Source organism: Choristoneura fumiferana, chromosome 4, assembly GCF_025370935.1.
Source record: "Choristoneura fumiferana chromosome 4, NRCan_CFum_1, whole genome shotgun sequence".
In the NCBI taxonomy this organism is placed as follows: Eukaryota; Metazoa; Arthropoda; class Insecta; order Lepidoptera; family Tortricidae; genus Choristoneura; species Choristoneura fumiferana.
In genome coordinates, this window is record NC_133475.1 from 14011792 (window position 1) to 14038564 (window position 26773).

Consider the following 26773-nt stretch of genomic DNA (forward strand, 5'->3'; position numbering starts at 1 on the left):
ATTAGCAACCGTATACATATGATACACGTCTAAAATAAATATAGACAGTGGGTTGTTTTTATTCGATTGGATAGCAAACGAGCAAGTGGGTCTCCTGATGGTAAGAGATTACCACCGCACATAAATATCTGCAACACCAGGCATTGCAGATGTGTTGCCAACCTAGAGGCCTACGATGGGATACCTCAGGTGCCAGTAATTTCACCGGCTGTCTTACTCTCCACGCCGAAATACAACAGTGCTAGCAAGATGGTGGTAGCAATCTGGGCGGACCTTGCACAAGGTCCTACCACCTGCAAATGGCTAAATTGAACCATATCAATAAACTATGATAAAGCTAATTTTTACAAGATGATAAATTTTTAGAAGATGGCACTTACCTACCCTAGTTGGATAAATATTTCGTAATCTAACTAAACCAATTATTGTGTTTAGAGTGTGAATACAGACAATTTTAATATTGTTCTTTCGAATTGATCTAAATTTGCTATAGATCTATCTTGATTGCGTATAGTTTCTTATCCATAGACACCGAGATAGATAAAATGTATACCTACATTATGTATTTGCAAAGATAAAATATGCATTCAAGACTACAGAAATGTGAAAATCAGTCCAAACTTAAAAGTCAACATTTTATACAACTTCATAATATAAGTACACATGTACCTAACCGTGTTCGATGTTCCCAAGCTAATGCTAGACATGGATTGTCCGATGATACGACTTTCTTTAAAATTCAATCCGCAGTATAGAACATTGCCGTAGGTACGGTCACGAGCGTTAATTTGGGACCCATTTCGTGAAAAAATCCATTAAATTGTCATACAAAATGACAGATATTCGAGTGAGTCCCAAATTAATTCTCATGACTGTAAGTAGGTAAATATCTAACCTAAATATTTAAGGCACCTTTTTGTGTTTATCTTTTGCAAACAGAAGTTGAGAGCACAAATCGAGTTTATCTTGTCGCATCTTTTACTTATGTAATATATGGAATATTAAAACTGGTCCACAAAAGGTGACTGCGGTTTTTTCAATATACTCGTAGGTACATAACGTCCATTAATTTTAAATTCAAACTAAATGATCATCATTATCTCGGGTAGACTCTATGGCGACTTAGTCTCGCGCTTTTTTATTATCTTCACTCGTTATTTATGATCCTATTTCGGACTAAGAGATATTTTGTAAAATTACCAAGTATTCTCAAATTTATTCAAAATGCCAACTTTGAACATTTTTTTAAATGGAACTAAATGAAACATCAAATGAATTTGATACATTGGCGGTTAATACTCAGTTGGAAAGAGGCGAATTGTATATATTTTAAAAAGTCTCTTTTTTGTAAATTGAAAGAATACTTGCCTCAATTAATAATAATTGTATAAAGTAGCTTTTTAGATAAAAAAAAACCATCAAACCTTTGAAGGAATTAAGTTTTAAGAAATTAACATTTTTAGAGTTATAGCAAAAACAAACTGAAAACAGTGTTATTAAATATCTGTCGCGGAGTATTTTAAACCGACTTCAACAAAAGGAGAAGATTTAGTTTAGGTTACAATGTGGTTAAATTTTTATTTCTAAATAGTGTCCTTACTCCCAGATCAAATTTCAGGTAGGTTTCAAGTACAGAACTGCAGTCAAAACTACTTGCGTCTCATTAAAAGCAACAAATTTTCAAATCGTGCTTCGGCTTGAAAAGTAAAAACTTAGATGAGGTACTAGCATGTAGTATAGGTAGAATATGGGTGTGGTAGAATCCAAAACACGAACCAGAGTTCCAAATTATTTTACTACAGTCACTGATGTATAAAACTGACTAAAGTACTACAATGTTATGGCGCGTTGACTGCCATCTATTACAAAATTATTAAACTACATAGCCCACTCTATCGTCGGTCCAGGCAACTCGCAGTTGCGCTTGGTAGGTACCTATCAAGTATTCTTGTCTACTAATTCTCACCACTAGGTGCCACTAGCAGTTATAACCGGATTATACATATTTTAATGTAAAATTCAGGAAATAATAATAAGTACCTTCATTGATAATGAAAAATTTATTCCACCTTAACTACTTACAATGAAAACTGGATTTTATTAAATTAAATACTTACTAAAACTAAACCATTTTACTACAAAATAATCAACTAACCGTTATAAATATTATTAAAACTCAATAATTTTCGTGACATTAAAGGCATTCTATGTTAAGGAAATAACACTTCTTAACATTGTCACCTAGATTATCTAAAATAGCTCTCGCGATGGGAGTATCCGTATTTCTCATTTTGATGCTTGTATGGTTATTGAGTGCTACTTCGTAGAAAGGCTCTAAAACGATCTTCGTATGCGGATCAAATATTGATTTTTCTGGTGTTTTTAGTTGTCTCGCGTGGCCACTGAAGTAATTGAGTTCCCTGCAAATGGCTTCTAGCTCCAGTTTTGTGTGTGTGGGTGAATCGTAGCATTTGGCGTGCCACACACCATGGGATAGAACGGTCACTATACCTGTGCCTCTTCTGAAAAAGATAATTGTAAGATATTTTAAAGTAAACAAACAAATATATAAGCGAAGAAGTTCAATAAATGATAATTAATACATAATATATTTTCTTTGAGCTTTATAAGTTGGCAAACAGCGTGAGAGCTTACGTAATATGGAGCACCATCTACACACTTTCTGCGTTTTATTACTTCATTGATATCTCCTATTCAAAGAAAGCCAGTTAGATGTCTTATAAAGGCTCCATCCATACTATTATAAATGCCAAAGTGTGTGTGTTTGTGGGTTTGTATGTTTGTCCGTCTTTCACGTCGAAACGGAGCGACGAATCGACGTGATTTTTGACATAGAGATAGTTTATGGGCCAGAGAGTGACATAAGAAACCCGAGCAAAGCCGCGGGAAAAAGCTAGTCATAAATATAATTTATCCTTACGGTGCAGAAGTCGGAGCGCTTAGTACAAGACAAGACATCTCGTCTTCTCCGTTGGGGCAATCCCGGACTCCATCACATAGCATGTCATGAGCCACGCAGTACTCTACTTTACTAGAGCTGCCTCCGCACCTTTAAAACAAATCACTATATTATATATTAAAAATTCAACAAAATTTAACACGCTGCGTACTTATAGTCTGCTTTGACTATAGGCTGAAGAATAAACCACTATTAAACGAGGTCATGATAAAGTTTGTACAGATGTGTAGTGCTTACTGATTTTTCATCGTAATTTATAGGAAAAGTGCTGCTGTGTGTGTGGTGCTTTCTAAATGAGGGCTAAAAGATAGGCGAAATATAGCGATATTTCGCCTATCTTTTAGCCCTCCATCTAGCGAGATGGAGTTAGTATCGCGAGGTCCGTTTGACGTTACGGTCTTGCTTGCAATTGGCTAATAACTAAATGAGCCAATGAGGGCTATCGCGTGTGAATTCGCCACTAGAGGCGCTAGTGTAGCGTGAGGTCTCCGAAATGTCAAATCTCATAGTTGTTGGGTGAGCTACGCGGGTTTATTTATAATTAGAATAATTTTGTGAATATTTTGCAATATCTGGAATTAATTATGGCAAATATGCGTTCCGGCGCAATGAATGTCTGTGTTTTGAGACAGTTTTGTCTTTCGGAAACCTTTGTCCTCCCTTTTTTCCGAACAAAACGGGGACTATGCAACACTGTGGCATGCTCGATATTTTTATGGTTCGGTTTTAAGGTGTATTAAATATGATTTTAATCTAAACTTTGTTTTCACGCCCGTAATAACAGACTTTGAAAGCCATACTTAAAAACCTCACGCAACAGTCCGCCATCTAGTGAGACAAAAAACGATAGCCCTCATTGCAAGCAAGACCGTAACGTCAAAAAAGTCAAAAAACCTCACGATACTAACGCCACCTAGTGATATTTCGCCTGTCTTTTAGCCCTCATTAGTTTCAGTACCCATTCGAACAGCCGTTTTGACATTTGACACTAAATTATAAAGTTAATAATGGATATAAAAATGTCACTCATTTAGTACAATAATTGATTGACACTTCAGATACCGTCGTATTCCTACTTTGCCCGAGGGGAATATATTATACATTATAATTTTATTATGAACTGACTGGATCATCGTTCATCCACCATTACGTCTCATATTTCGTTTTCTAGATTTTTTTTTACCATACAACGGCGAAACCTACTTGACACTGGCAAAATTGTCCTCCAATGGACAACGCCATATCTTTCAAAAAAAGAACAAAATTATAATTATAACTTTACCTACATGGCTTTCATTCAAGACAAATTATCAAGGTTATATTTTAGTACTTAGGGACTATTGAGTTTCTCAATTTAAGACACGTTATTTACTTCATTAAATTTGTACACAGCATGCCTCTTATCTACGATTTCTGGTCTTAAATATATTGGAAGCCGACCAATGCCGTCAAATGTAATTGTACCGACTATTTGCATCGGCAACTGCAGAGGATACTACAAAAACAACGTAACTACACTGACGAACAAAAATAATGGGTTACTTTCCATACAGAGTTGTACGCCATGTGATGTCATTATTTTTGCTCGTCAGTATATTTAGGCCTATGTATGAATTTATTTATAAACAAACAAATAATACTTATATACAATAATTAACAGAAATAAATAAAAAAGAACTAAAACTATGTTGATTTTGTCCATAGTCAACTCTAAGTTGATAGTGTGGAACCAAACCCTTGCCTGTAATATAATGGAATAGACAACAGAACGAGATCCTTTATGGCGTAAGCCTTATTCATTCGTGAGTTTAATTTAATATTTGCACTTTTCATCAATAAATAGCTTCGGTTGCTCTATTATCTGGCTGTCATTACACAATGCATAGTTGTAATCATCATCATCATCAGCCCGAAGACGTCCACTGCTGGACAAAGGCCTCCCCCTTAGAACGCCACAATGAACGACAACTTGCCACTTGCATCCACCGGTTTCCCGCTACTCTCACGATGTCGTCAGTCCACCTGGTGGGAGGCCTGCCAACGCGTCGTCATAGTTGTAATAATAGCTCATAATATACACTGTTGCTATTTTGTTGCACTGTTGCAACAAAATAGTTGGTTAAACATTTTAAAATTAAACTTTGGATGTCCGTTACTTAAAATGAAGATGTAAAATAAATACTAGTGGATTGATTTCTGATTTTTGCTAATAATATAAATACATGTATTATTGTTGGTCCGTTCGACTCTATGTAATAGATAGGCTAACGACTTCGTTATGCCTTCGTAGTGGCTGCAGATATAACAGTTCCTTCCGAAAATATTTACGGAACAGCAGTGACAATATCCAGGTTAAAAACAAAAAGATTACACTACTGTCCCTTCTTGCAAAAATGACGGACAATTTTAATTTGGCCGTTTGTATTTGTATGGTGCCTCACCTGTAACTGTGTTTGGCGTGGCACTTGCAGAATTTGGGATCTTCGTCACTCCTGTCATGACAGTGGAGAATTCCATCACATAGGCGTGTAGGCATCACCATCGACAAGTAGTCGGAACATATGGTCTGGCCAGGCTCGTCCGTACCATCTCCGCAATCGTCTCGGCCATTTTTGAAAACCTCTTTAGAAACACACCGCCCATTTCCGCATTTGAGCTGACCAGTTGTACATTCTACAAATATATTACAATTTATTAATGTATGTTCCGAAGTTTTAAATTTTAAATTAGGTAGTTATTTCTCCGGTAATGCTGTGGCATTTGGTATGAGGCTTTGTACATACATAGGTTCGAAATACCGTAATCAACATGACTTTATCTAGAGGGCAAAGACACGTTATATAATCGATCCATCCCAGCCTATATACGTCCGACTGCTGGGCACAGGCCTCCTCTCAGAACAAGAGGGCTTGGGACATAGTTCCCACGCGGGCCCAGTGCGGATTGGGAACTTCACACGCACCATTGAATTGCTTCGCAACCATTGAATCCGTGGTGGCCTAGTGGTTTGACCTATTCGCCTCTCAAGCAGAGGGTCGTGGGTTCAAACCCTGGCTCGCACCATGTGCGGAGTTACATTTGAAATTTACCACGAGCTTTGCGGTGAAGGAAAACATCGTCAGGAAACCTGCCCAAACGTTATATAATAATAGTGATTTAAAATAAGACAGTATTTAGCTACCAGTGAACGGATAAAAAAATATTGTTTCAGTTTTCACGTTTTGTACAATGCTAGTGAACTTTAAATGGTAAGAATAAGTAATAAGTAAATAGGTAATTAAAAAAAATATCAGTGTGAATATTGAAATCAGTTGGTTTCACAATTTTTTTTGTCGCCTCTTATTCCATATGTATAGAATGTATAAGCTCATATCCAGACTACTGACAAGTAAAACAATTAGCTTAAAATATTTACCACATCCTCCATGGTACGGATCATTTCTACAAACAAGTTGTTTCTTTTCACAAGCTGCTTGCGACTCATCGTTACCATCCGCGCAGTCCTTTACTCCATCGCACATTTGCTTTAAGTCCATGCATTGACCACGACCGCATCTCTGGCCGTGGCATTCATCAACGACGTATTGTTTTGTACCGTTGAACTTTCCTGATTTATAAATTAAACGTAATATATATCTTTTATGAAACAATAAAGAAAATAAAGAAATCCTTTGGCATTGAACATTTCCATTCAGGTTTTACGTTTTTCCTGTTGCATTTGAAGATATCGGGTAAGTATTTTATCTTAGCCCAGGATACTACGAGTGGCTGCATTTTAAGGTAGCAATTTAAACGGATCGTCTTTATAGGTATGAACTAAAATGAATCATAATCTAAAGCAACTAAGCAAGCTGGTCACAAAAAATTTAATTGGTTTGGATATGGAACTCCGAAAATATTTTTAAACTAGAGTTTACCCGCGGCTATTACAATTAAAGATCCGGTATTTTACAAAATTCCCTGGGAAATCCCAAAAATTATATCGTTATCTTCATTGAGGTTGTGTTAAGAATAACTGTCCAAAATTTCATGACTCTAAGCCCAGCGGTTGTTATTTCAAAATTTTATCCCTATTCCGTGGGAATATCGGGATAAAAAGTAGCCTATATGTTAATCCAGGGTATATAGTATTTGTATGCCAAATTTCATGGAAATCCGTTCAGTAGTTTTTGCGTAAAAGAGTAACGAACATCATTCGAACAAACATCCATCCATTGATATTAAAGTATACTATATTATATTATAAATGCGAAAGTGTGTTTGTGTGTTTGTCCGTCTTTCACGCCGTAACGGAGCGACGGATCGACGTGATTCTTGGCATAGAGATAGTTTATGGGCCCGAGAGTGACATAGGCTACTTTTATCCCGGAAAAATGCACAGTTTCCGAGGGAACAGCGCGCGAGAATCGAATACCACGCGGGCGGAGCCGCGGGCAAAAGCTAGTTAACAATAATGCTGTAACCGAGAAAAAAAAAATCACCAATAGTAGATCTCAATTCCTTTCGTAAATACTGTATGTCGTTTGCTAAAATTTTGTCTTCTAATCCACATTCCCCTCGACTGTCAACGAATGTCGCAGCGGGATACCAGCCCTGCTCCGAGTGACAACTTATGACACCTGACCATTGGCGATGTGTGGCCATACCTTCCTAAAAAAAAGATAGCATTAGTTAGATTTGTTACTTGTTGAAAATAATAATTTTTTGGAGTCTATTTGTATTTTTTATTTCAATTCGAAATTTTGTTACTTTTACGGTCATCCCGTAAAACCCATATCGATAATTAATTAATAATTTGATTTATTAATTTATACATTTGATTGCTTAATAACGACACCTCTTGTCCGGGTGAGCGGTTAGTTCCAATGGAATGCTGAAAGTTTCTCGATGAGATGTCGCTAGTGTCGCTGCTTAAGTGACTAAATAAGAAAAACAAGCTATGTGGTGCATAGGAGAAATTCGTGTTTATACCCCTGTCCAGTGGTGGTGTAGTGGTATAGCACGTGGCACGGAATGCCGAGGATCTGGGTTCGATTCCCAGCGCTGGTCTATTTTTCTGGTTTTTCTGTGTATCTATGTTTCAGTTTATATTTTCGAGACAGGTCTCATATTTATTTACTTACAGCACACACAGATCTTTTCACGTTACGTACGAAACATCGATATTGTTGGTCGCAGTCTTTATTTGTTTCTTTAAGTATCACGCTGACTGTGTTGTTATTGCTATCTTGGCCAACTGCGACACAATATGCAGTATTTTTCTCTTCGTCAAAGTTGTTCCTAATGACAAAAAGCCATTTAAGAATCGCATTTTAGTATGTTCACAGGAAAAACTTGAAATCATACTTACACGGAAGGTATAGTCATTGGTTTAACCATGTTTGAGTACTTTGCCGGATGTTTTAAATGTAATAATGCCACTCTGTGGTGATACATCTCTTCCTTCGCATCAACTTGATATATCTGTTCATACGGTCCATTGGTAGATTTTAAAGTCCTATGTGATCCCAAGACCGCTGTTACGTAATGCATGCCCAGCCTTAAAACGTTAAAAAGGCATTTGCTTACTAAGTATTTTAATAAAAGGGTTAAAGATGGTGAAAACGGAGAACAAAACGAGGATAGTAGAGGAAAATAAGGATAAAAACGGAAGGCACAAGAAGACAGAGAAGCTAACATACTTACATGGAATCCCACAAGCACGACTGGCTGACCAAAACCCACGATAGCTCCACTAAAACACCTGTGCATCTATAATCGCCTTCTACATAAATTTTTGCTATCCACGGCCACATTTCCTTGGTAACAGAGGCAGCTGTTCGACTGAACAGCAGTTCTTGAGACTCGTCAAAATTAGCAAACAGTGAGGAATCGCAAATTACATACATAGACATACAAAGTTTGGTAATATTTGGCACGCAATGTTCTTTTAAAACTTGTGGGTCGATGAGTTCTACATGTCTTGCTGTGTTATTTTCTTCACTTGTTTGTCGATACATAAATTTTATCGGTGCTGTTTCAATCGCATCACGTTTTTTTCTATCAGTGACTAAAGGAAGCAGCCTATCATTTTCTTTTATATTTATGTACTTAACAAAGTACCTGTTTGCAGAGCTGTAAAAAATAATTATGACGTAAATTTATACATAAAAAAGTAATAGACTATGGGAAGTATACAACAGAAATATAAAATACTAGCGACCCGCTCGGCTTCGTACGGGCAAAATAAAAATAAAAAACGGCCAAGTGCGAGTTGGACTCCCGCACGAAACATTATAGGCATGAGCAAAAAACGGCAAAAAAACACGTTTGTTGTACAGTATGGGAGCCCCCTTTAAAGATTTGATTTATTTTAATTTAATTATTTATTTTTAAAGTTAATGAATATACAAATAAATATTCTGTGAATGGGGGTGTTATTATTGATGACATGGGGCCCGGGGGGGTGGGGGTCAGCAATATTTATTTATTATTTCTTGTGTTTTTTAGAAAAATGTAGTAGGTTTACTTCAAGCAAATATGGCTACCCCACTTGCAATAAATTCACATGAATAACAATAAAGAACCTGTGTTTATGTAAGCATAGGTGAGAGGGGGTAGTTTTGCTGACTTTCGCTGACGAGGGGGAGGGAGGAGGGGGTTAAAAATGACTAAAATTCTGCATAGGTAATACTTGAACGACCCCCTGTTGCCGTTATTAATATCGAGCAAAAAACGGCAAAAAATACACGTTTTTTGTATTGGAGCCCCCATGAAATATTTATTTTATTGTTTTTAGTATTTTATAGCGGCAACAGAAATATACATTATCTATGAAATTTTCAACTGCCTAGCTATCACGGTTCATGAGATACAGCATAGTGACAGACAGATGGACGGACAGAGGAGTCTTAGTAATAGGGTTTTTATTACTCTTTGGGCACAAAACTCTAAAAAGGTCTCTAATCAAGGGCACTTCCCACACATTTTTCAGCTCTATTTCCCAAAAACCACACGCCCGGCTTGCGCGAAGCCGGGGCACGTCAACGCATAGTAAAAACCATTTTTTGTATAGATTGATATTTTTAAATTCGTAATATCTTTTAAATGGAATGTCCGATATGAATAATTAAAAAAGTAATCTTACAGGTATTGAAATCGTCTTGAACATGAAATTATTTATTTGAATAAGGATTAATACAAAGGTATAGATAACATGGTCTGATTTTAGTCGGCATTTTAAAATGTAAAAAAGTAATTGTAGTGACATAACTACAATAGTTGGACATATCAAAAAAAAAACAAAATAATTTATTTTCGGATACCTAACTGAGTAGATCCAAGTATTGTTAGTGTATACAATATTCTGGTAGTGAGCAGATAAGATATATTAAATTAAATTAATTTCCATGACATTCATGTACACTGCCTAATTCTTCTTCTTATGTGGAATTGCGAATTTTTTTGGAGATACTGATGTATTCTTTATTACCGTAGAACATTTTTTTGTTCTATCATCAATAGTTTCCACAGCGCATGCGATGAAAGATGTTTTATGGCAACTTTTTTTTACACTTTGAGTTATATGTATTATTGAAGTTTTAGTACGGAACCATAATTTTTCTGGTAATAAATATAGCCTATGGTACTCTGGAATAATTTATTATTCTAATTGTGAAAGAATTTTGAAAATCGATGTAGTAGTTTTTAAGTTAATTCGTAACAAAATCCAAAAATACAAATCTTTCCTCTTTATAATATTAGTATAGACAATAGTTTCTTAAATATTGCACTTACCTGAAACCTAAGTATCTACAGGCGTGATTTGCTTCAAGTTCTTGTTGCTTAACTGTTAAGTTATCTTCACACATAATGTTCCAATCATTTTTATGTTTTTTTGTTAAATATCCTTCTAAATTAATCCTCGGTCTTCCGTCAAAGTCGAACAATACATTTTTGCCATTAGAAAGTGCAACTAAAAATTGAATTTTATTATTTTGGTTAATTATTACTTGAAGGGCTTTGTTTAGGCTTATTATTCAAAGTAAATTTCACATAAAGTATAATTGTTCACTTACAGCAATCTTGTTCATCTTCTCCCAGTGGACATTGTGGTTTTCCGTCACACACGTATTTTGAAGGAAGACAAATCTGACTATGAGGACACAGAAAATGATTTACATCACAGCCATCTAAAATTCGAAACGTTTGCTCATTATATTATATTCATATTATATGATATTATACTTGTTGTTTAACAACAGCTTGTTATATTGTTACGACACATTGTTTCTACTTACAACAGTTTGATTCATCTTGACCATCTAAACAATCGTAAATGCCATCACATATTAACTTTTCATCTATTGCCCACAGATAATCAACGCATGTGCATCCCAATTCATCTGTACCATCTTCACAATCAGCTTTGTGATCGCAACGTTGATGATGTGGAATTTGCTGAGATATTCTATTAAATTTAAACATTATTTTAATTAATGAATTAGCTACTTTTAAAACATAACAAATAAAACAGAAATATCAAGTTAATTTACCTAAGACACTGGAATTCTTTTGGAATTCTATGTTTCTTTTTTGATTTTACGGCATGGATTTCGTTAAGGACAATGTCTTCTATCTTATTTATTAAATCACGATTTTTTAATACATCTGGAAGTTCTCTGCCTTGTGATTCGATGTCTTTATCAGAGAAAATATTTGGAATATTATTAATAGTAATGGGATTAATGGTAGTTGTTGGTTTATTATCATTTGGTAAAAAAAATCCAGTTGTTGTACTCGAAATTACTTGAACTTCAGGTTTTTCAATGTCGTCTTCTTTTTCATTAATTTTATTTTGGTTTGAAATTATCTGATTTTGTAACGAAACTAATTCCTCAGCTATACTGCTTTCTGAAGTCAAAAAAATATCTCCAATGTCTTTTTTTTCAACGACTAAACCAGATGTGGTGTGCTCTGGGGGATTTAATTCATCGTCATTTATCCACGTAGAGATGCTAGTTGATGATTCATCTGCGTTTGTAGTATCAGTAAACGAAGAAGTAAACATTTCAGGTATATCAGCATCTTTCATTTGATTCTTTTTGGAATTTATAGCAACATCATCATCATCGTTAGATGATCTTCTTTGAGGCCTTTCTTGTAGTTTTGTTGTTGAAATATCACCACGACTATTATGAGTGTCAGTGATATCAAAGTTATTATTAGGGTCCATTGTTACATTTTCCGTCGAATCCTCTTCATTACTACTTTTAGATTCTAAACTTGTCGGACTGGCCACTTGAATTGTTGATGCACGTAACAAATCAACAGTTCGTGTAAATTTTTTCACTTCCTCTGTAAATTCACCTTTTTGATTTAATAAATATCACTAAACAATAATTAAAAAAGCTTTTTTTGGTTCATGAAATCATAACATGTCATTTTACTTTATCACAAAGTAATTCAGTAAATAAACTAAGGAATAAAAAGTCAAAAGACAAACAACAGGTGGACCTAAATAAATCTTACTCGTACAACTTTATTACATGAAACTAGAGATGAGGTAATTCTGATTAGATATTAAAGTAAATGGGTAAAGTAAAAGTTGGTCGTAGTTAGTGCATACTTACTCGCTAATATCTCGGAATCGCAGTTTATTTCATCTTCTCCACCAATACAATCAACGATTTTATTGCATCTTTGATTTTCTGAGATGCATTTTGAACTTTCAACTGTGCATAAAAAACCTGCGCATGCTGGTTTTGGTTGACCCTTGGGTAGAGTTTTGAAAACTGGTAAAATAACGAAATGTTAAATATACTTAATAATAATTGGAAAAACTTACCTACATTATATTATAATGAACTGCACTTACATTTGTCCATTAAGTACTGTGCATGTGAGTTGTTTAATTCCTCTGAGGAATCTGTCACAGGCTTTTTAACCGGCACTGGTTTCATTTCTTGCACATCCAAATCTGAATGTGGCCCGGTTTCATTGGTTTTAAATTCCAAGTTGCTTTGATTTGTATTGAAAGCTATTTTTTCTTCAACCATATTTGCTGATCTCATGAAATCACAGTTCATTTCATCCTCGCCTCCAAGACAGTCGATAATTTTGTCACATATTCGTTTGCTCGGGAGACATTTAAATATTCCTGATTTACATTTGAAACCCGGACATTCTTGCTTGGGGTGAATGGTAGGCAGGTTTTTAGAAACTGAAAATACAGTTACTTTAAAAGATTGGTTAAAAATATTTCGACAAGCCAAATTTTGCGAACTCTCAATCTGCAAAGTGAAAAGAATTCCGAGAAAGTTGGCTGAAGTGTTTTTTTAGTAATAAAACCGTTTGCCTTATTTATTTTTATTTATTTAGGTACATTTAATATGCCCAAATATAACAAACTTTGCATTTGGGGCGTAGGGCAATCGCCATCCCATGAGAGAACATTTTGATGAGGAGAAATCTTCTTATACCTTATAGTAAGAAATGTTACTTACAAATGTGAAATTTTATCCATTTTACGAAGAGACTAACCCGAGTATACACTCCGGGCTCATCTTTACGAGCGCAACCGTCTCCGTGACTTACGATCCCGGCGATGTACCATTGTTGCGAATTCAAAGGGTTTCTGCACAGAAGTGGACCCCCACTATCGCCCTGGATTACACAACAATCAAATTAAGCTTACTCTATATCGTATTTGAACGGGACTCTCTGATTTATCTATTGGAAAGCTTATTTAACAAAATTCAATTTGAACCTACATTAGAACAATCTTAAGCAATTTTCGCTTTAATCGACTATTTAAATCTGCGACATTATCATATCTAGATATTTAGTACAATCATGTACAATAAAACAGGATTTGAAGCCTGACTTTACATTGAAGTCTGCTGTTGTCCCCGCCTGTGGCGAAAATGTCAAAGGTAGAAAAATAATAAAACAATTATATAGCGTTTTAGTCCAGCTTTTGCTTTTGTGAATATAATTTAAAGTCAAATGCCGCTGCTTGTAAAAGATGAAATTTATATTAACTAATGCTTTACGTCAAAATAAATAAGTTTTGGTAAATAAAATACTATACTTTGTAATAAATTGACAAAACAGACTACTATTCGTTTGATGTTACCTGACATGCATCTTTTCCTCCTTCGCTGAAGCCCGCACAAATTTCTTTACCCGCTCTATCTTCCCGATGTTTGCAATTTGACCATATTGGCACTTCCACTTCTCGCATATGATCAGCTGTAGTAAACAAGCATAATTTTTATCACGCACATCGCACTGGGTAACAATATCTTGCAAACTTTGCAAATAGTCAAGTGGGAGTCCTCCCACGCACAATCTATACAGGGAAAGTTAAGTGGGGTGAAAAAACGGACAAAGAAAAATGTTTTTTTGGATCTTTGATAATAGAAACGAGTAGGATACATGTATAAAATTTACGCACAAAAAATTGACGATGACATCGTGTCGTACCGATTGAACGATTTAATATAAGGTAAGTTAAGTTTACGAAATAACCGGAAAGAAATGTACTGTCGAACAAATTGAATCATGACCCAGGGTGGACCCTTTGTGCTACTAATATTATGTTGACATCTCATGCTTTTGACAAGGAAATCATAGTGAAATTAATTATTAACAGGTTCCACCCTGGGTCATGATTCAATTTGTTCGACCGTACATACTGTGATGCTTTGTATAAGGGTGAAGACCAAAAAGTAATTTCGACGCACAACATCGAATCCACTCTTTTCTGCTAAATTGTCTTTCTATCTTTCTGAGTCCCGACTTTTTCTACCAGATTAAGTGCTTAAGATGTCTAGATGAGGATTTTGTAATTTTAAAAATAACTACCCTGTTGCCCGCGACTCCGTCTGCGTAGAATTCGTTTATCACTGTCCCGCGGGAACTATGCAATTTTCCGGGATAAAAACAATCCTATTTCCTTTCCCGAGACTCAAACTATCTATGTACCGAATCACATTAAATCGATTTAGCAGTTTGGACGCGATGAGGTTACAAACTTTCGCATTTTGAATATTAGTGGATTTAATCATGTTTATGAGCGGTGGTAATCTCTTACCATCAGGAGACCCACTTGCTTGTTTTCCATCCAGTTGAATAAAAAAAATCATACTCATTGAATAATAAATTTGTGCCTTATGTATTACATTCTGCTGTAATTCTTACAATAAATGTGTTCTTAACAAAATACCCTAGGACTCACAAAGCTACAATATTGACAGATTGGTCGAGGTCGTGGGTTGAGCACAACCTTTAGGGGGAATTCCTGAAAAATAGTTGAATTGTTGCACCTTTCAAAATGCAATGCTTAAGTCAAGAGTTTACAGTATTTGTTGTTCACCTTTTACAACACCCGCGGGAGATGGCTCCGTCTTTTAAAACAAGCCTGGTAGGCCCAGATAGTAACCGTTTAAGCCTGATAAATTTCGTTGAGCTACTCACGATCTGGTCCGTGCTCCACTGTAGCTCCCCAACCAACCGCCGTGCAAATAGTGCCTGCCGGTGGACCCCACAGCCAATCAGCACCTGCAGTTTCCGGCCCCGGCAAACAGATTGGTCGAACCCATCGACTAAACAGTATAGCTGGCTTCACTCTCAGCAAAGATAAGTCATTTTTCATATCGACACGATCGTACTTATGGTTTACGATAATGTGACTGACGCCATGAGTCTGCTCTTGAGGTGAGAAGGAAAAACGTCGAAGCATACCGACTTGGACTTCGTAATAATGATCCCAAAATCTAAAAAGAAGTATAAAATACGCACTAATAAATTAAAACAAAACCTAGTTTTAGGTAAGGGTAACTGGAATGAACTATTTATTTTTGACTTAGCGCCATACCTACATATTATGTTAAAATCTTCGTTTTTTTTGGCGTGGTAAAATGTTTGCTTTAGATTAAACTTTTCACTCGAACTTGTCTTATTTATTTTTCTCGTACTTTTTCAAACCGTTTAACGGAAAAATATATAATTGAAAAATGGGTAGTGATATTTGAAAAACATCTTTTTTTCTGAAAATGTTAATAGTAGGAGAATATTAATTTAGTATGGGAATCGTGGAACCCAAATTATAATTAACACTTCTAACTAAAACTCCTCTTATAAAGAACATTGTCTAAGTAGTACTCAATACTGACTATAATTCCCAACTCTTCAGAAATGTCTGTAGGGGAGACTCCATTCTCACGCAAAGCCACGATGCGATGCTTCGTGTGATCGTCTATTCGGTATGCCGTTTTATTTATTTGTTGAGCGGCCTTTGTAATTAATATATATATATATATTAATTATCCATACTAATATTATAATTGCGAAAGTGTGTGTGTTTGAATGTTTGTCCGTGTTCGTCTTTCACGTCGAAACCGAGCGACGGATCGATGTGATTTTTGGCATAGAGATAGTTTATTTTATGTGCCAGAGAGTGACATAGGCTACTTTTTATCCCGGAAAAATGCACAGTTCCCGAGGGAACAGCGCGCGATAACCAAATTCTACGCGGGCGAAGCCGCGGGCAAAAGCTAGTATAATTATATTAGAATAGATAATATGGAGTGCCTGACACTCTAGATAATGACTGACTCAACAAATGAGCAACGTAATTAATTTACTTTTAAATGCCATTCTTCTCAGAGTAGAAACTTTTGTTTTCTACTGGAAACTTCTCTTTTTGGTCTCTGTTCTGAATTGAAAGATTTTTGCATTAATTTGGAACATTAAATGAATATTTTTTTGTCACAATTTGTGGATAGATATTAGATTAAGGTTGTCAGTATACATTTCAGAGGAAATGTAGCGGGATACATAAATATTGCACATTAGAGGCATACATGTTTCTGTCAGGTTCGGTGGATACCATGTTTGTCACATTCTATGGCTACTTAATTATGGCATCCGCAGGGATACATCATTTTGTAAGATTAACTTGGATACATCTCTTTGTAGTTGACTGTACCTATTGCTTTTAATAAAAATACAATGTCGAGCAAAAGTAACAGGTAACTTTTTGTACAGCTTTGAATGAACTGTGACACATTTGCTAGTTCTAAATATTTACTATACTTATACTGTTTTTCCAGGAATTGTACATATTATTGAATTACTCGTAGTATCCGAAATTTTGTGTGAATTATAGTGCCTATTATAGGCTCAAGTACGGCACTGTTCATGTCATTGATGGATCATTGCTCCCACCTACTCAAATGAGTAGGTATATAAGACGTTGTCTTAAATTGTTAGGAGTGGGCGTGAGTCGTTTCTGAGAAAGATATTTAGACTGCCTAGGAAACCTAGATCTTGGAACCTTGTTTTTATCGCGGACACAAAACGCTCCTAATATTCACGTAAAACAGTGTCACTCATTGCATCGTGGCAGTTTAGGATTGAAATACCTACCCAGCATCTATGTTTCATAAACGTTATAATATTCACCGCTTTCAAATTTCGAGCGAATGGACATTTACGTCTATCTATACCTAGGCCATCCACGAAGACGCGTGATTTTGACAAAATTAGCCATTAATGACATTGTAATAAGAACCACGGCACGCGTCACCGTGAATGACTACGTATATTTCCTACGCGCGTTTCTAGTAAACTTGCTTGCTTTTGACCACAATGCCACCTCATAAAACAATCATAGTATAGTGTCACAATTAGCGTGTGCAAAAGGGATGGATGTAAACTCTTGTGATAAATAGAGACGTGATAAATGTTATGATTGCCGATATCATAAGGGAAAAAACGGTACTTCTTCGAGTAAATTCAAGCGAAAATAATTAAAGCCAGTAGTGTTTCTGACAGGCACTAATTAACGACTAGTATTTAACGTAGTGCATAGCTCTTTGATCTTCACTTGTGATGTGTGGTATAGATTTTACCATTAAATATGCATTTGTCATGTTAAGTGTTTTTAAGGAATCTATCGCGAAACTTTGTGATTGTGTCTGTCTGATTTTCAGGGTTTCTTAGTTCTAAAAAGAAACTTTACCTACACATACCATTTTAGAATCCATAATGTGATAGTAACTCATAACAAGGTATTAGTTGATTAAACGCCTAAATGACTTATTTTAGCATGATATATCACAACTTTTCATTATGATAAACTACGTTCCGAGAGTTAGCGTTTTTTCACATTTATGTTTTAATACGATTTTATTTATTTACGTACGTCATCTTCCTTTTTTTTTCGGGTAATATATTTTTTCTGTCTACGTAAATGAACTCAAATTCTCTCCTACGGCTTACATTTTGCTTAAGATCAATATATTTATATATTTAGTATGCTTTATTTACCTATATTTTATTAAAAGCTATCAATCAGTGCCTAATATTCACAATGTATTACTTTAGTGGAGTTACAAAAGTTATTATTAATGTTAACTCACTTGTGGACACAGTGGGCCGCCGACATGACCCAACTTTGGCTTATGACGACACCACCGCAATGGAACATGCCGTCTCTGTACATCGCTACCATCCAAGGCCAAGCGGTGGGCTGGCTAGCTTTCCCACCCACCACTCTGCTTTGTGTTCTTTTATACCGACCCCCTTCTGCACTCATGTTGCTTACTTTTCCGTCAGCGTACACAAAATTGGAATTCTTGAAACTCGATTCGTCACCATTGAACTCGTTATCGTGTCTTTTCCTACGATTGCCGTAAAACATCAAACGATAAGGGTGGCCTTTTACTAGGAATCGTTTGTTCCTTCCAAAGAGTCGGTTTTCTAATGCTAAATTCTGTAAATAAAAACGAGTTATTCAGAATCTCTTGTCTGTTAATACAAATTAAAATATCTTTAACTATACCTACCTCTTTTAACAACTGAGATGACGTCAAAACTCTTGTGCCACACAATAAATCTGGACAAGTGACATATACGGCCGAGGAGTTGAAGCACGTGTCACTTGTATGCATCTGTCCACCTTGACCTATGTTTAAATAGTTGACCCTCGACACTGGATCAATATTCACCATTTGTATGAAAGGAGGCCTAATAACAACACATTTGATTTATTTTAGCTGAGAAAAACACTTCGATATAAATAGAATAAAAGTCTCAAATATGTCTTATCGCCTTAATACCCGACCTGTTGAGTATGTTCGTAAGTATAAAACGTTTCATGAGTTAAAACTTTGTCCGATCTGATCACGATTGTCAACGACATGATTTAGATAGTTAAATTGAAAAATAATTTATACATAATGTTTACCTTATTATAAGACCTGTTTCACGACGACAAGCGTCGTGAGCCCAGACGTAGGGGTTTTTGCATACGGCATACCAGTTGCCTTTGAAATTCCTCATCAAATATCCCTCGGTGTTTGAAATCGCAAATAACTGAAAATTATTGATAAACTATAACTAAAACGAGAACTATACGGATTCTGATCTGTATTGGATGGCCGAAAAATAAATACAGCCCTTCATTTGGTAATGGATATGAACGGTTTAATTAATGGGAATTTTGGAGTCATTGGTACGAATAATCGTTTTGCGAATTTCATCTACATTCCACTCACGCTTCGAATTATTGTTTTGTGGCGTTTCTTTATTAAAATGAGTGTTCATCACAATGAGATTGAAAAAGTCGTTAAAGCGCAAATGAAAGCTATTTTTGACTCCGTGATCCAAAGTGACATGAGTTCGCTTTTAAACTTTCTATTGAAATAACGAAATTTTCCTTTTAACATTGTGTGGAGCTCTTCTTATGTTAATCTTGTCTTCAATAGAATTAAAAGTCTACGAACAAATTGCGTATTTTTTCTCAGTAATAAAAGACACTTACAGGTTTTTCGTGCAAACTTGGCGCTAACATGTTACATTCAACTTCGTCTTTATGGTTGGGGCAGTTAACGATGTTATTGCACCTCTGTTCTTTGGTAAAACAGGTGCTTTGCATGTTATTATTATTGCCACAGCTAAAAGAGCTCTCACTACAACCTATATAGTAAAATGAAATTATATTACTAATGGGTACATAATATTTCAATCTTGACACGATCCATTCAATGTGAAAATAAAAAATCTTACCATCGCATCCCATTTCGTCTTCTCCAAAAGGACAATCAAAATAACCATCACAAAGTCTAGTCTCATCAACTCTAGACTTGCAACTACATTGCGCCTCATCGCTAGCGTCATTGCAATTCACTTTTCCGTCACACCATTGCTCTTCGGTTACACAGGCATCGCCGCTGCTACACGGCATAGTACCGGCCGGGCATTCGTTTCCGCGCATTGAAAAAATGTCCGGCTGGTTTTTGAATTCAGGGCTAAAAAGTATATTTTATTAGCAATAAAGCATTAGTACTGTACCTCATGAGCACTATACAAATTTTGACAAAATCGGTCCATTATTAAATAAATTTCATAGATATGACATCCGCAAAGTAACCTCTGATTCAACCAATTATGAAAAATCGTAAAACTTACGGAGGTGTTAGAAAACTGAGAATAATGTCTAGGTCTTGAGGATGTGCATCATGTTGCCTTGCTTCTAATTCATGGCTCTTAGTGTATAGTGACTCAAAAGGTTGCGGTATTTGTCTGTACGGTTGTAAATGGGGATGCGTGACATCATAAGGTCCTGTAAAATAATACGTTTTGTGAGCAACCAATAAATATATCTGACGCAGTAAATAAGAAAATTACCCACCATGTGTAGGAGGATGTCCTTGTTTTATTAGGCGCGCAAGTAAGCAAGTATCCGTCAACGGTGGCGGTACTACCTTGTGATAATGTGCATGATGCTGAGGGAAAATTGCAGTTGCTAGATCATCAAATGCATTACCTTTAAAAGATTTTCTGTGTGATTGAACGCTGGGTGTAGATGCCTGCTTAGTATTTCTGCCAAAAACAATAGGTTTAGTTTCTCTTTTAGTCACTTCTTTTGGAGTTTTACTAAAGGAATCTTGCATATTTTTAGTGTCATGTGTATCTTTATGCAAAACGGTTTTTTTTTGGTCATCATCAATAACCATTTTTAATTTCTCAACTAAATCTTTGCAAATTTTGTCCTGGTTGTTCTCTTTACAAATAGTGTCATATTTTATAATTACATCTTTGGCTTTGTTGAACTTAATATCATCAAACGTTTCGTCGTTGATAGCATTCCTTTTTTCTCGCTTTGTAATCGAATGCTTAGTTTTATTTTTGAGACGAATATAAATTTCCAAGTCATCTTGCTCAACCGAAACATTTGATGTTTGCCTGTTTCCTGACACGATATAAATTCCAGTGCTAAGATTATTGTCTGTAAAGAGAAAATATTTATTTATTTTTTACTGGGCATACTTAAATAAATATAAAAATAAAGTAACATTCTATGTTTCTCTTACCTGTGTTTTGTAGTACTCTCATCATAATAATGTAAGCGCCTACAGCGAATATAACAAGAAATACTAATCCGACTAGTTTCATTAGAATTGAACACACGCACTTCTGTATGGGATTAACATTGCGTCCTGTAATATTATAGTTAGATAGTTATAATTAATACGGTATACCATGTTTTCTGATATAGATATAGATAATTTGTTGTAAACTTACTAATTGCAATGGATTCTGCAAGTTCCATGGGAGGCAGGCCTAATTGATTAAAAGCCCTTTCCGATTTAAAATTATCGCTTGATATCTGAAAGTTAACAAGCAGTTTGTGAAAATTGGGTCCCTGTTCTAGGTACGGTCGAAGACTTTAATTTATGAGTTACCATGGAACCATTTCATAGTAAAGGTCATAGTGACATCGCATTAATTAATAATGAATATCGTAATGACTTTTCCTTAGAAAAGGCCCCATGGTTGCTCATGAATTAAAGTCCTTGACCGTACCAGATTTAAAAAGTTGATGTAAGTGAATTATTATTTTAAAATCTTACGTCTTTAAATAATGTATATTTAGTATCTTGAAACAAGCAATTCTTGTATAATATTTACTTATAAATGGGATCTCTTAAACGGCTCTAATGATCTGGACAAAATTTACTATGTGGGGATTTTCAAAGACAGCAGCCAAGATCGTTTCAGTAAAGCAAATGCAAGTAAAGTACAGTCAACACAACAACAATCAATTAAAATATTTTTAAACGAAACCTTTTTTCTGTGCAATTATGTAAGTATACGTGTAGGTATCACTAAAATCAATGGAGTTTACAGTAAAGTAACGTAACATTTTATTGTAACAATATTAATGTATCCTCGTGTAATTATAATTGATTTTTAGTTACTTAAACAACTTTTTATGTACCGCAGAGTTCTTATAAGCATTACTTTTAAGCAAGCTAGGAATATAATTTATAACAGTGTCTCTCTTGTGTCTGTAATATAAATGTAATATTCAACGATCTCTTATCACGCTTTTACGTTATTGGAAGACTTTATAAACTACAAGTAGGTACCGAGTTAAGCGTGTATTAGGTTGTCAGTAATAAATTCGCGTCTTCATCGTTTTGGGCACTCACATTATATGGCATTTCATACTTATTACATTTATGTCTGACGTTGAAAATCATTTACGTTATTTATACGAGCACACCCACAATTTATTAACATTCGAGTTAAGCACTTTCTTACTCGCATACAATTTAATCGTTGTGCATTGACATTTTCGAAGTTTATTCGCCGGTAATGACGTTCCCTATTATTTTTCTTTTCTAAGTATTCATTAATTAGGTATACTCACCGGCACAAAATTTGGCCCATTCTACAAATAAAATTATCTATTACTGCATTACTGCATATATTTAATTATTATTATTATATAAATTATGAGGCAGGCAGTTGCAAGCAACTAATAGGTGCCTGTATCTTGCTGTTCCTTGGTCAAGTATTCTTTGTATTGTTAATGTGTTGGTCTAGCCGGTTCTTAAATTGGTTCACATTCAGTGCTGAGACTACATGTTCTGGTAGTTTGTTCCATGTCTTGACCACTCTGTTACATAAGAAATGTCTGCGAGGATTGTTGTGCGATCGTTCAGTACATAGGTTAAATTGGTGGCCCCGCAGACGTGTGTTGTTACTAAGATTGAACAAGTTATGGAACTCCTGCAGATTTGGTTTGATTTGGGGGTCATAATTTTTGCCGCTCAGTATATTGCTCTCTAAGTCAGAATACTTTATTTTATTCGGAAACGTATTATTTTCTCGCAAGTATCGTTGGCTGTACTTGCATTGCCACCAAAAATACCTATAAGAACCTACCAAGTTTCAATTCGATAGCACAACCCATTTAAGAGTTGCCAGAATTTTACTCCCAGATTACGAGCAACATTGTCACCGAACTAACAAAATTATGATTGGTTTTTTGGAATCTTTTTGTATTTTTTATTTCATGGTTTTATGGTCTTATTTTTCTGGTTTTTCTGTGCATCTATATTTCAGTTTGTATTTTCGATAACAAAATTATGCCAAATTTCAGCTCAATCGGATACCAGAAAGTTGGTCGAAAAATGGTTTGCATATTTTTAAGCTATATACCAAATTTCATTCAAATCCATCTAGCAAATCTAGCTGTTTTAACTTGAAAGAGTTACCAAATACACACAATCACAAAGTTTTGTATTTAGTTATAACTTTAGTAGAATTTTTGTAGGTAGCTACAAAAAACGGGAAAATGGTTGATTATCTTATTGCTGTTAACGGTAGGAAATAATTTCTTCGCAGATTGACCGGCTACCACAAATTTATTTCTGACACAAGAATGCACTTTTTTTAATTATCATTTATTCTGATTCTAGTCCTGTTTAAATAACATGTTAGTTACTCCCAAAAAAACTCTTTACTGTTGATAATTTAATTACTGAACTGTCTTTTTAAAGTGATGGTATTTATTGGGATATACTAAATTGTTGTATTTATGTGATAAAATAAAATATTCTACAAAATATTTCACGCTAAGTTGGAGGGGTTATAAACACATTGAAATAGAGGGAAACCTGCCTATTTAATTTCTCACACTTCATAACTAAGGTGCGTTAGTGAAATTCCAGCCTTTTATTATCCTGAAGTTTGAATGTCGTGGTTTTGTTGACGAAATTTAGGCGAAACCGAGATAAGGTTGGCTGAATTTGACGCTTATATTGTCCATAAACCACACAATAGTATGTTTAAATTTTTATCGATATAAATTAAAAAATGGTAGGTAAAATGAAAGCGATTTTAAATAACTTTCATTTTTAATGCAAGCTTTTTTTGCTGACTGTACTTTTTGTTGACAGTACTTGCATCGTCACCCAAACTACATTTGCACACCAAATGTCAATTCGATGCTATTAACCGTTGAAGAGTTCCGTCCTGTGGAGACGATTCTGGCCGGATTACTAGGATGTCACTACTAGGTTATTGTATTATCACGCGATTTACATATTAATAAGTATTCCAAATTTCAAGTCAATCTGACAACTGGAAGTTGGTCAAATCAAACTTGCAAGATTTGATTACAGACAGACAGACAGAGAACGGGACAGGTGAAACTAAATAAAAGCTTTTAAAAATAGGTACCATATGTTAGTATTCAAACACTTTCAACCTGTAACATATTTTTACCCGACTGCCCGAAGGAGGGTTATGTTTTTCGAGCGTATGTATGTATGTGTATGTGGGTATGTATGTCCATTTCTTTGGTCCTCGCTGCAGCCTTAACGGCTAGACGGATTTTAACATATGAGGTATCATTGGATTTGTCATAATTGTCGGAGTGACATAGGCTATATAATATTTCAATATGGCGTCTGCGAAAAAATATATTCCGGAGGAATAAAAAAAAAATGTTGTATTGTAACAATATGGGTATCAAATGAAAGCTAATAATTAGCCCATTCTAAATACGTATGGATTATAATACTTTTAATCTACTGTTTACACATAAATATTAAAAAAGTGTAAAATAAAATATTAAATTAAATAAATCAAAAAACCCAACTGCCAAAACTAAAAGGAAGAAAATGAGCCTAGTGGTCTAGAACTATGTTAAGTAGCTAATTTAAAGTTCAACAGTCGGGACCCATTTAGAAAGAAAGAAAGAAAAGTTTATTTTGGCTCCAAAAAGTACCACCTAAAACTAAGACTAGAACTAGCACTAAAACTATGTTACTGGGTGACACGGCAGGATACCAAAAAGGGTCTCCACTCAGCATGTGTTGCCGCACATTATGTGCAGTAACGCTGGTTTTCTGTGGAGCCCAAACGTTAAATAAACATGTATGCATGAGCCAGTTCCTTTGCCCCAGTCAGACAGATTTAAATCGTGACGCTCAAAAACTGTAGTAATGGGTCCTGACTGTTCTTTAAATTAGCTGGCAAAATAAGTCTAGTGGTCTAGAACTCTGTCAAGAAGCTCATTTAAGGTTCAACAGTCGGGACCCATTTCCAAGATTTTTTGAGCTGATTACGATTTGAATGGGTCCCGACCGTTGAACCTTAATTGAGCTTCTTGACAGAGTTCCAGACCACTAGACTTATTTTCTTCCTTTTAGTTTTTAAGGCAGTCGGGTTTTTGATTTTTTAACTTTAATGTTTTTTATTTTATACTTTTTTGATATTTCTGTGAAAATAGTACATTAAAAGTATAATAACCCATATATATTTAGAATGGGCTAATTATTAGCTTTCATTTGATTCCCATTTTGTTACTATACAACTTTTTTATTATTCTTTCGCCATATATTTTTTCGCAGACGCCATATTGAAATATTATATACCCTATGTCACTCCGACAGTTATGACGAATCCAATGATACCTCATATGTTACAATCCGTCCAGACGTTTAGGCTGCAGCGAGGACCAAAGAAATGGACATACATACCCACATACATACATACATACACTCGAACAACATAACCCTCCTTCGGGCAGTCGGGTAACTTATTTTGTCAACTTTTAATGTCATAAAATGTATCCTGCATTTATTTGCCTGTATACGGTAATTCAATTTAATTACATACTTACATAGATGAGGTCTCATTCGTATGATCTACTGATAAACAAAAATAATTGTTAATTTTATTACTATTTTAGTTTTCAAGGTCTCTACTGTCCGTACGTAATCTAGCACCTATTCAATTATTTCATTACCTATTTACTTTTAATTCCAACACACCATGATACAAAAGGAAGCTATATCCAAAAGTACTTACCATTTTTGCATATATTGGAAAAAAAGTTTGCAAATGAAACAATATCAGAACACTTTTTCACAAATCCTACACTGAAAACATATTCACGGCCGTTATTTTATTATGATGGGATTTTTTGAATTAAACCTTTGAAGTCACCATTGTTCCGGGACATGTATTGTGTGACTAAAACAAACCCACCAATTTTGCTGATGGCAAATTTTTTCGATTATAAGCTTTAGTGATTACTCAGTATTAATCAAGTAGGTTATTTGATACAATGCAACAATCAGAACACATTAATTACTTAAGTTATTATTTTAAGGTAGGGACCTACATCAGCATTTTCATTCACGCGTAGGCTACTAAGGCCATATTTCAGGAAATAATATGTATGTATTTAAGTACCTATATATTTACCGAGGGAGAGGCCTTTGCCCAGCAGTGGGACATAGAAAATGGCTAGTTAAACAAAATGTATACCTATATATCTCTATCCGTTGTCTAGCACCCATATTACAAGCATTGTTTAGTTTGGCTAGGTAAATCGGTGTAATTTGTGTCAAGATATGAAATATATTAAATTAAAGATATTAATATTTTAAAGACAGTGAGCAACTTTGTATGGAACATGCACCAAAAACCAAAAGAGCTGAG

The 26773-nt window shown here is 35.1% G+C and overlaps 2 protein-coding genes across 4 annotated transcripts in view; one reads left to right on the plus strand and one right to left on the minus strand.

Annotated features, from left to right (window-relative positions):
* Positions 1-1776: 1776 nt before the first annotated feature.
* Positions 1777-26329, minus strand: ndl (serine protease nudel). 2 transcript variants are annotated; one of them, XM_074087027.1, is made up of 27 exons: positions 26138-26329; positions 21554-21638; positions 21343-21468; positions 20661-21257; positions 20438-20591; positions 20036-20277; positions 19791-19945; positions 19215-19342; positions 18814-18994; positions 18388-18740; positions 15440-15738; positions 14097-14212; positions 13465-13624; positions 12837-13181; positions 12592-12753; positions 11515-12316; positions 11260-11429; positions 11038-11151; positions 10757-10934; positions 8666-9094; positions 8331-8519; positions 8104-8260; positions 7462-7630; positions 6396-6587; positions 5422-5653; positions 2942-3070; positions 1777-2522 (listed from the first exon to the last, which is right to left on the minus strand). In XM_074087027.1, exons 1-27 carry the CDS (start codon positions 26138-26140, stop codon positions 2195-2197), a joined length of 6195 nt encoding a protein of 2064 aa, XP_073943128.1. In that variant the 5' UTR covers positions 26141-26329; the 3' UTR covers positions 1777-2194. The 2 variants fall into 2 exon arrangements, with proteins under 2 accessions (XP_073943128.1, XP_073943129.1); XM_074087028.1 differs by having other exon boundaries at positions 20796-21257; positions 26138-26328.
* Positions 4466-26773, plus strand: part of LOC141427513 (uncharacterized) — a 35425-nt gene continuing 13117 nt past the window's right edge. For both annotated transcript variants that reach the window (XM_074087029.1, XM_074087030.1), the window contains exon 1: positions 4466-4488. The gene's annotated coding sequence lies outside the window, so the exon portion shown is untranslated. The remainder of the gene's footprint in view (positions 4489-26773) is intronic.

What these genes read in the sequence shown, in the direction of transcription:
- ndl (XM_074087027.1), bottom strand. An exon ending in TGTAGATACTTAGGTTTCAG is followed by an intron (nt 9,095 to 10,756) that starts GTAAGTGCAATA and finishes TATTTTTTACAG; the next exon opens with CTCTGCAAACAGGTACTTTG. An exon ending in CCAATGACTATACCTTCCGT is followed by an intron (nt 8,261 to 8,330) that starts GTAAGTATGATT and finishes TTTTGTCATTAG; the next exon opens with GAACAACTTTGACGAAGAGA.